Source organism: Seriola lalandi, unplaced genomic scaffold, assembly GCF_002814215.2.
Source record: "Seriola lalandi dorsalis isolate HSWRI2012SDOR001 ecotype SW California unplaced genomic scaffold, Sedor1 jcf7180002054330, whole genome shotgun sequence".
In the NCBI taxonomy this organism is placed as follows: Eukaryota; Metazoa; Chordata; class Actinopteri; order Carangiformes; family Carangidae; genus Seriola; species Seriola lalandi.
In genome coordinates, this window is record NW_019524883.1 from 900882 (window position 1) to 912036 (window position 11155).

The window sequence follows — 11155 nt, forward strand, 5'->3', positions numbered from 1 at the left end:
GGGGGGGGGGGGGGGGTAGCATGCAGTGGAGATTCACACACGGTTTGGATTTCAATTCATGATGAAGAGATCTCAGTCCACTGAGAAAACCCACATTGGTCATGGGCGCATTCCTCAAATTTCTCATCAATAACTTCGACTGTCTTGGACATCGGACATCACTGAGAAAATGTGATATCCAATAACACTGACGTAACAGATGGATGGGCCTCAGTTATCTCCCCTCAAGCTAAAAACCAGGCCAACAATTTCATGCTGACCTCTGTGAATCATCTTGCTTTTTTTTTCTTCTTCAGACATTTGTGCACGAAATCAAGCTACACATCAGACGTGTCCATGTTGCCCCTACCTCTGCCTCTGCTGCACATGTGTCCTGCCACAGCTGAGAAAAGTACAAGGACTGCTTTGACAATAATTGCACAGAGGGAAAAGTAGAGCCAAATTTGGCCTGGAGCTAACCATGCTGCCATGGACTGTAGTGTTTATAGCATTAACTCGGAGCAGGACCCTTGCCTCTTCTGTTTAAATGAATCATAACCTCACTCGTTCTCTTAGTGGGCATTGGAGAGGGGTTCTGCCGGAGTGTGTCACGTTGAGTAATGAGAAGCTCAGCTGGAGCAGCGATTATGTTTACACAGACATTCTCCAGGACAGCAGGGGAGGTTTACTGAAGGGTCTGCAGGGCAGTCAGCGCAGGCACCGAGGGCTGATACGTCCACACAGCAGAGCACTGAGTGGCTGAAATTCACTGGACGTGTGATTTTCTTGTTTTGTTTTTCTTGTGGGCAGCCAGCTGGTAGAGTCTGAGCCCTCCACTGACCAGAGTCAGAACGCTTCCCATCTGTTAGTTCATCTGCATGTAAACATACAGCACATCACCAAGTGCAAGTCTTTCTCTGACAGTGTTGCTGAGTGTGTTTACCTTCATCAAATACACTCACTTTAGCCTGAGTGAGTCCAGCTTTGACTTCATCACTTTAGTGGAGTGCAAGGATCAACCCAGAACTGCCAGAAGTTTGAGATTAGACCAAAAGAGTTTTCCTCTGTTTGCAGCTGGACATGATGATTGATTTATCACAACTAAGTATCCAGACTGTGCTAGAAAAACTCTCCATTGTTTGTTTGTTTAAACTGTAAGATTTCATCCTATTTTATAAACTGATCATATGTTTGTGTATAAAATCTTAATCCGAAGAGTAACTAATAAGGTGTAGTAAGAAAGTAGATCTGTGTCTGTTACCGTGGCTCCCAGGCTAGATTTTAGCTTTTAACTTGAACTCCATGACGGCGCTCAGTGGATGTTAACGTCTTTCATTTTCTGTCCTTGTGATTTTTCTTTTCTTTCATTGTTTCCTGAGATATTGTTGAGGTTTGCACTTCCAGGCCCACAATATTACATCAATAATATAACAATATAATCTCAGTTAGCATCAGATAAGTAACCATGCCACATAACAGCAGATACAGCGGTTTTCATTTTTTGTAAACTGATAACCCAAATATTATGGCGCAATGTGAGAAGTCATGTTTTGATAATCCTAAATTATGATATTGTTGGGATACTGAGACAAATTCAAAATCTGGTGTAATGTTATTTGTCTTTCCATTATATTAAAATTATTCACAATATTCCCTTCCTACCTTAAATAAACTGGCAACTCGGTGTATAATTTGCTCCCAGGCTTCCTGCAAAAGAGATCTTGATCTCAATGAGACTTCCTGAATAAATAAAGGTCAATTTAAGTTCATTTCTGTGATGAAGATTCAAACTGAGCATCATTAATATGACCTCTACTCACACATGACCAGCATCCGGATCACTGCGTGCTCGTAAACCTGTTGATTGACATGCACTTCAGATCTGGCATCTCCTCAGTGCCCTTTATAAGGAATGCACACTGATATGGTGGGAAAATTCTTCCTTTTCCCCTGTGCATTGTCCAAGCAGTGGTTTGGGTTTTGCTTGCGTCCAAAGTTCACATAATCTCCTGGACATCTAACAAGCAGTCCTCGCTGCTCGTTTTTGACTCCAGCTCAAAATCTGCTCCGAAACAGGGCTTAAATAAAGCAAATGCTGCTCTGACGTGACATTTCTAGCTCCCAATAAGCCACATTCCTGTCTTTCTATCACCTCACTCACTGTAATTACTTATATTCTCCCATTTTCCACTCTCTCTCGTATCCACTCGGCACCTCCTCTCTTTTTGTCACCTTCTTCAACACTTCTCCCTCCTCTCGTCTATTCTCCAGATCTATGGGCAAACAGTCCTAAGAGTGTTCAGTATGAAAACCTCAGGCCCCTCTCCTCTTTCCCACAGTTAGATAGCTCAACACACAGGCATCCAGGAAGTGTCAGGTCTTATTCTGCCAAAAACGACTCCATTATAGGACGATGCAGCAGAGCCAAGGCAGAAAAGAGCAGAGTGAACGAGTGAAAACAAAGAAAGAAAATTTACGTCAGTGAGGGGAAGGGTAGAGCGGGAGTGTAAGGAGAGACGGCGCAAACTGGGCCACGCAAGACAGAGAGTGGGGTAACATTTTCCATTTCCCCTTCCCATCATCCCCCTGTCAAGACATCAACCGCTGCCCGTTAAAGCTAATTCCCGCTCTCTGCAGTGGAATAGAGGGGAAATGGAGGAGGGCTGTGTACTATTGACCCAGCTGAGTGCGATGAAACGGGCTGAAGGTGGTGGAAAACTTCATTTCAGTGAAATGCGGTCCTGGTTTCACACTCCACCATCTAATTCATGGAGATTTCAGAAAAGACAAACAGGGTTAGACTCACTGTTCTGAGTTGGCGCCTTGAACAACTATTATATAACTATTTCTGCTGATTTTAGTTCTGTAAAAGAAGTTGTAACGAGTAGAAAGAGAACATATAATGTCCGTCTTAAATCTTTTTTATGGACTATAGCTCCTTTCAGTATATCATACAGTATTTAACTCATAAATTATTGCTTTCATACTATTTTTTAACATCTTTGTTGGAGGAACAAGTCTCAGCTTTATTACACACGATTGTTTTATTCCTTTATTTCCTCCTCAGCTTTATTAAGAATAGCTGTTGTGAAATTTTGACTATAATCCTTAATAATTTTGAATAATAAGTGAGTGAGAGGTGGAGGTGCAGCTCAGTGTCCTTCTGGACTAGTAAACTGGTTCCTGGACTGAGGCTGACAATAATGACTCACTGCTGTGCATGCGGTAATGCTCCCTTGCTGTTTCCATTGGAAAGGCCTCCGGTGTGTGATGGAATGGTGTATGTGAAGATCAGCCACTTGAGCAATGGCCAACTGTCATTTCCTGTTGTGTATGTGAACTGTTTTTGTGTGTGCACCTGAAGAGAGAAAGTGATGGAAAGGGAAAAAAAAAAGAAAAGCAAAGGAGAGAGAGTGAGGAAATGTCTGAACGAGGGGAAAAGGCTGATTCATACCGCTGGAACAGTCGTCTCCTCGCCAGCCTCCCTCGCACTGGCAGCGGTCTGGAGCCACACACCGGCCGTGGACACACTCCTTGGTGCAGCGAGCTGTTGATGAGAAATACATTTTTATTTATTTCTTACCAGGCGCAGCTTTGCAGGGAACATTCATCCTGCACATATAATGTTTAAAACGCAGTGGATAAGTTGTGCAGTGATCTGAAGCTCAGATACCCGTCACATCGGGCTCCAGATGTTCATCCAAATTGAACTGGATGTTGTTTAACATTGATAGCTCTATAAATGTGATGCAGTGATCCTGGAACTGTCTGTGTTCAGGCTTTGTTTGCATTCGTACTAAAACGGCTCGGTGACAGGAACGCTTTAAGCTCTGATATCTGTGCTCATATGTTCACTAGTTTTCACACACCCTCAACAGCAGCACTGGCGTTCGACTGCCGCAGGTTGGCGGGAAATGAGTCCTGCTCAACTGATCCTGTAGCTGGTAGTTTAGTGATTATTGTGATGATAAAATAAACTAAAAAATCAGCCTCACACCAGATTACAATCCTATTTTTCCTCCAAACCAAATGAAATACTTTCTATTCTTTCTGATTAATTAAACTCCACAGTGTTTCCACATACACACTGACACCTGGAATCACTGGTAGGGCGTAGTGTCACACATGTACAGTTTATCAGACCAGAAAGAATGTGGATATCACTTTGACCTTTGGCTGAGCTTCTCTTTTCTCTTTTCTGCAAGATAAATCGCCCACTGTCAAACCGGTTTATCTGCTTGTTTTCACAACTTTTTCACCATGTTCCTGTCAAATTATTTGGAAGTCACTTTGCTCATATTTGCTTTTTGTAACGTCTCCAAACTGCTGACTATGTGTGTCCCGTTTGTGCTCTTTGAAATTTGAAGCACACTCCATAAGAAAAAGCTGCTCAAGAAATGCTTCTTCTTCTAATTATTATTATTATTATTAGTATAAGACTGTGTGCCTGTAAAATCTATTTCAAAAGTGCACTTTTTTTTATTCGATCAACAATCTATTCAGCTGAATTGCATTCCTTCCCTCTAAATTTATTCCACCCATCATAAACAGTTATGAGCTGCCAGCCCGACAGCTGGGGCCCGACCAAGCAATCGAAAGCCCGAGTGCTGAATGCCGTTCATACTGTCGGGGAGCTTTGAGTTGTGTGCATGCCAGCGTTATAAATGGTGCTGCCATTAAGTTCATTCAAACATGCATTTATGAGTGAAAACTGATCATTCTGCCAGAGACCTTTTCATTTTTTGTTACACTAGACAAGTGTTTTGAAACCATTGGGCGCTGAGAACCACACGCTGTATACAACACACACACACACACACACACACACCAAACAATCGTTTGACTCTTTATTCTTTCTCTAGATGAAAGTGTGTGGACACTGGAGGATGGAGATTTGGGGGATCTAAGAAAAGGCTAACGTCATCAAATGAAAGAGGTAAGTGTAATTATAGCTAATTATATGTATTTACAAAAAAAAACAGTGATCAGGAAGCTTCTTCCTGATGCGAGTCAGTAAAATCAAGAGCTTTGTGTTTGGCTACAAAAGACCTAAACCGTGAAACGTAGCTCAACAATAAGCAACCAAAGCTTTTTTGGTTTCTTATTGTTGAGTATATTATCTCTGCTGAGTGAACGTCAGCTTTCAAGGGACTACAAACCTAGTTTTGTTATTACCATCATCATTCCTCAGATCAACCAGTGATGTATGAGAAGGTTGGTAAAGCTAAGGTAGAAGTGTCTCCACCCACACAAGGCCGTGTATGGTTTCGCTTTATTTATGTGCCACTAGAGCGACGACAGTGTGTCAGCAAACTCTTGACAGCTGCGTCCATTTGTCATTTTCAGATTATAACAACGTTCAACTAACTGCTTCTTATTTTAACCGCTGCACCTACGCTTGTTGTCATGTAAAACTGCTCTGAATGCTATTTTAAGCACATGAAAGTAGATTTAGGGTTAGATGAATAAATGGTTTATTTGGGAGATATCATGGTAACTGAGACATGAATCAATTTTTAAAAAAAAATCAAATCCAAACTAAACCAAAATGAAATAAATATCCACATCACGAATTTCATGAATAACATGTCACCTTACTCCATAAATAAGCCCCCGTGTTTTGGACAACTTGACATTTACAGTGAAGCCTTTTACATACATAAAGTGGAGCTGCGTGTAGACCCCAGTTATCTGAGAGTATTCATGAACATGCTCACTAATGATATTGTTGGTGTGACAAGAGTTTCTGTTGCTCCACCCTGAGCTGTGCAGGCAGCAGTGATCCAGCCATAACAGATGCTTTGCTGATGGAAAAAAAAAAAGTAGCTGAAATGATGTGAAATCCTTGAACTGAAATGAAAATATTAAAATGACCAAGATGGGAGCATCGGGGATGTTTTCAAGACAGCAACACACAGTTTAAAGTTGAAAATTCCAGCTAGTGCTGCCAGTACATACTGTGCATTTTCAGCATGAGAAGCCCCTGTGGGAATTAAACCCATAATTTTGGTAATTCCAGTCTCATATGCTCCTTATTGACGAAGCACATAGGCTGGAAAAAGGGGAAAAACACACAGGCTGCTGTGAGTAATGACAGTGAGTTAGTCTGTGTGTACAAAATGTCACATTGTCTCATTTGCGAATCACAACGTTAGCAACCGTTTTAGCTGATGCTCGTATTCCTCCGTCATCACGTCCCAGCGTCACGTTACCTTGTTTTACTTGTGTCTCTCTGCACACTGCTTTTGCAAACGTGCACCTGTGGTTGTGCTGGACGATGCCAGATAACTTGGTTTTAACATCACAATTCTAGCTGTGTGAAACAAATATAAAATATAATATGATAAAAATATAAAATAAAAAAAGAAGACCGTGTCGAAGACCCTGGTTTTATTGTGCAGTCGATGGAAAATGATCCGATAATACAGCGAGTGAAAACATGTAGATTGAGTTATGATTAATTAACCTGTGAAGTTCTTTATAATAACAGTGTCTGTGAATCAATATAGTTTCTTACTTAGAGCTAGTTTATTTACTAAAGACCATAAAGATAAAAATTCTTCCATTGTAGCGCAGCATGAAGCTCATCTGTAACCCCGGGCTTTTAAATGTAGATTAAACAGATGAACAAATAAGTAGATTAAATAGAATCAGAATAAAAACAACAGGACAGATAAACTGCACATGTGTACATGTCTATGAATGTGTCCATTGAAATTGTAATTGCACTCATAAATGCATTTAATCAAATATTATTCAGTGCTGTTTAAGCAATTGTTTCACTTGCGTCCTGGAAACTTTAAGTTTAGTTTGGTGATGATCGTGGTTAAAACTTAGTCCCTGCTGACCGAGGACTGGATCTTCTCCTCTGCTGTTTCATCCTCAGCGTTCCTGCTGTCGTACTGTTAAAGATTATTAAAAGGTTTCTGCAGTTACTTACGGACACACTTGTCTCTGCTCTCATAGTAGCCTGGACAGCACTGGTACCTCTTGCGATAGTCCGTCTTCACCGCCTGCCTGTAGGCCGTCTTGTAGGTGATCCTGAAAGAATAACACAGTCAAACAGGATGCTTTGACCCTCCCCCGACAGGAGCAGGAAGTCAGCCCAACAGGAACTGAGTCATCACGTTGGTGCTACCTGTGGCGCATGCATCTGTAGGAGGTCCGAGGGTCCGCACAGGGCTCCTCTGTCACATGGTCGTAAGGATGAAAGTAGGACTCTTTGACTGAGGTGGTGAAGCTGAAAAGGGAGACATGAGTCAGTCAGTGATGCACAGTCTCGAGGTAGAAAAGTTATCCTGCTCCATTTCCAATGACCTCTCACTTTTGAACTATTTATTTATTTACTTATTTTCTAGCCAATCAGTCAGTCTGGTCCAGACTTAATGACCAAGACATTTTGTAGATGTTCATGGTCTCCGGAAGATGAATCCTACTTTGGTGATTTCCTGACTTTCTCTCTCGTATCTCCAGCAGCTCAAAGAAAAGCCATGTAGATTCTCCATATCCTTAGAAAGGGAGTGGTGAGAGCTCTTCATCTGTTTGCACTGGTCTTTTAAGATCACAAAACTGTAACTAAATGACCTCATATGAAAGTACAATCCTAATTAATAATTCAACTCAGATACAAAAGGGTGTGTCCTTCAACTTTTTAGGTGAAAGCTTTGGATTCCTGTAAATATCCTGCACACCTCAGGTTGGACACCAACACCAGCCACACACCCAGTGCCTTTGTTTTTTATTTTTGGCAGACGTGAGAGTTAATGGTCTCTGACAGGTCTGATAGGCCAGATAAACAACTATTTCTACCCTGAAAGCCGGGCACTGAGGTATTTTTGTTAAAGAGAAAGTTTCCCATCTCCTATGAGCAAGTATTTACTGCGGTGCTGCTGTTTTTTCCATAAGTTTACTCGACCATTTATGTGATAGATGAGTTCCCTGACCGACTGCTGGCCCTCTTGAATCTCGCTAAAAGCACAGTGTGTAAAAAATGTGTATCACAGCAGCAACATGTTTGTTTGTCACAGATAAACTGGCCTCACCTCTCCCACAGGCTGCACACATTCGGGTCTCTTGGGTTCAGGGAGCAGCTCAGACCAATCAGGAGGCCAAGAATCAGCAGGAGGGCGGAGCTCGGCATGATCGGCATGGTCCTGAGGGCGAAAAAAGGAAAGGCATTTACAGACGGATGTAAAACCCCAAACATCAGAAAGACAGCAACAGGGCCAAACTAGAGTTTATTGCAAAGAGACGGACACATACAAGCAGCGTTTGTACAATTCAGTGCAATCTGGTTCTGCAAGAAATGTTTAAGATCACACTGTTTTGTTAAAGAGGGGATGTTTTAACACTGAAGTCATTTGTGAGGTTGTTCAGTTGGATTGCTGTTTACCTCCTGTAAACGCTCACGTATATCAACTAAAAACAAAAATCCGTGCAAAAGTAATATATTTTTGTAGGTTTTTTTTTACTGAGTGACAAATCTGAGCGGCCTTGAAACACAGCAATAACTTTGCAGAACTCTGCAAGGGAAACACACAGTGGAAAAAGTTGCACACACAGATGGAAAAAGTAAAAAAACAAAAGTTTTATTCCCACTCTCAACAAGAGATTTGCATTCATTGTTTGTTTTTCATTTACTATAATTAATGTTTCACACTGTGGCGGATAGAAGGATTCATTGAAAACTGGTTCTCGGTACCTATAAATTGTGGCTAGGATTTAGCCTCTGACTGTAAAAGAGTTCATTAAACGCTCAGCAGAGGTGAGGCAGAGAGCCAGGCTGGAAGCGCAGCGCTGTCAGCTCCCCGTGGAGCTCCACACCGTCTCCACAGAGTACATAAAACACAGGCATCAGGAGGAAACCCGACAGGATGGATGGAGTAGAGTAAGAGCATAAGAAAGAAATAAAATGAAAGGTGGGGGGGATTCATCCCAACTACATCCTGACCCCTATCAATCAGTGCAGCAGTGCAGCTTCACGCTCGTCTGCTGTCCCCATCCACACTCCAGCAGCATCTGGATCCAATCAGTGCATCGGCCCCAGAGAGCGTCTCGGCGTGGGGACCCTGTTAGGCTCTCAGGGAGCAAGAGGGAGCCTTTTTTTTTTTTTTTCCTCTTTTTCCCCTTAAAAATAACCCATGGAAATGAACAGCAGTTCAGCAGAGCAGTGGTGTGAGCCTTCTGCTAAAAGCATCGTGGGAATGTAACGACATTTTCTAGAAAACAGGGACATCGTGTTGACATAGGATCGGTCAAGCCTGTTCTCCACTGTTTTCTCAACAAGTCCCCTCTGACAGAATAACTGCACCACAGCTGCTCATGTCTACATGTGGCCTTGGGGAGATAAGTGACATGTTGGAACAGTGACATCGCAGCCACGGATCCACATTATCTTCATTTGGTCAAGTGACTGTAAACGTAAAAAACATCTCGGATCTCATTTCATGAGATTTCAGACTGTGTATTGACGTGTATTTGTAGATTAGTTTGGTTGCTGTCACTTGACTAACATCACATGGGAAAAGTTAAGTTTAGGCAACTAAAACTTTACCAAAGTTCTGCACAGGGTAAGATTTTGGTCATGGGTGAGTAACATGAACTAAACGGTGTTTTGAGCTAAATGCTAACATCAGCATGCTTATATTACAATGTCAGTTTTTGCTAATGAGCATCGAAGCACAGCTGAATGATGGGAATGCCATTAGTTTTGCAGGAATCTGATCATAAAGCAAAGTATACAGGAGAAAATCACATTTTTAGGAAAAGGCAGGAGATCTCCAAAGTTATTACGATAAATCTTGAAGGGGACGTGAGTACTTGTACAAAGTGCCACGCCAAACCATCCATGGCTAAAAAAACGGATTGAAGCCGCTTTAAATTTATACTGCTATAACTTTGGTATGAAATGGGGTAAGATTTTGGTCACGGGTGAGTTAAGATAAACTAAAAAAATGATATGATTTGTAAGTTTGACCCTGGTTGTTGGCAGTAGTTTCCACTCCCTCGCTCTACTGTCAAACTGCATCCTGTTTCCCGCCCTGACTCCTTCATGTCATGTTTGTGGTGGAGAAACATTTCTTTCACTTTCAATGCACATATTTATATTTTAAGAAACTGTGGCCATTTTAGGAAAAGGGTCTTTTGGGACAAAAAAAGATTTGCCTTTGAAAAAGAAAACGAGCATGGCTCTTCTGAGTTGTGTGGCTGTCATCACATAAAATGGTTATTGTTAAGTTTAGGCAACTAGACCTTCGGTAGGACTTGGATCTGAGGCAAGGCTAAGTGAGATAAGCACAAAACTAAATTAGTAAAAACAAAAATCTATCATTTGGAAATTAGAGCCTGCTTTCTGGCAGTAGAATCCATTGATTAATTTCACTGTTAAACTACTTTCTATTCCTGTCTCCTTCATGTCATCTCTTTGTGGTGGAGAAACACATTTCTCTCACTCTTCTTGCACATATTTGCATTTTAAGTCAATGTACTTGGGAACATTTTGGGAAGTTTCCTGAGATGAGAAAAAGATTTGCCTGTGGCTTGGTGAATAATGCATCACTCTAACACTGTCGGTCAGCAGTTCAATTCAGTGCAACTTCATGTGCTGTACGTCTTCTTTTTGGTTCTTTGGAGGAAACTACACTTCAGAATGAGCATTGTTTGATGAGTTTTTAGACGCTGCCCGCTGTAAACACCTCTACAATCAATCAGGATCTCATTCAACAGATTTACGTCGACATTAACTCTGTCCAGTGGCTGGTTATCGCCGCTGGAGATTTGGCATGGCGAGGACTGCGGCATAAATCAGTGTAAGTGCTCGGATCTTCTGCTTCTGATAAAGTGCCTCTTACTACTCTCCTCCCCACCATCAGGAGTTAATTCACTCGCTGGCACAAACACTAACGCCTAAGAAATCTGTGCCACAAAAACAGAGCTTTATGAGAGCAGGCATATGGCTTTTATTAAGAGGAGTCACCAGCTTCACCAGCCACTTCATTGGACTGGGGGTAAATATTTTTCATTACCTTCTTTTCATTTTAATTGTGTTTCATTAGAGAAAGGCTTCAAACCACATGGGAATTCTTAAATGCTGAGAAAGAGAGCTTAATGAGTGTAGACGGAGTTGTTTTGAAGTCGAGCTCAGCTGCTGTTTGCATTGTATGTTTGCGTCACCTAC

At 41.7% G+C, this 11155-nt stretch overlaps 1 protein-coding gene across 1 annotated transcript in view; it reads right to left on the reverse strand.

Annotated features, from left to right (window-relative positions):
* The window catches only part of pear1 (platelet endothelial aggregation receptor 1), a 47020-nt gene that overhangs the window by 17007 nt on the left and 18858 nt on the right, over positions 1 to 11155 (reverse strand). The window contains exons 2-5 of the mRNA XM_023407163.2: positions 8022 to 8132; positions 7118 to 7219; positions 6920 to 7020; positions 3434 to 3526 (exon numbers count right to left, since the gene is read on the reverse strand). Coding sequence (XP_023262931.1) covers positions 3434 to 3526; positions 6920 to 7020; positions 7118 to 7219; positions 8022 to 8128 — 403 coding nt within the window. The 5' untranslated portion in view covers positions 8129 to 8132. The remainder of the gene's footprint in view (positions 1 to 3433; positions 3527 to 6919; positions 7021 to 7117; positions 7220 to 8021; positions 8133 to 11155) is intronic.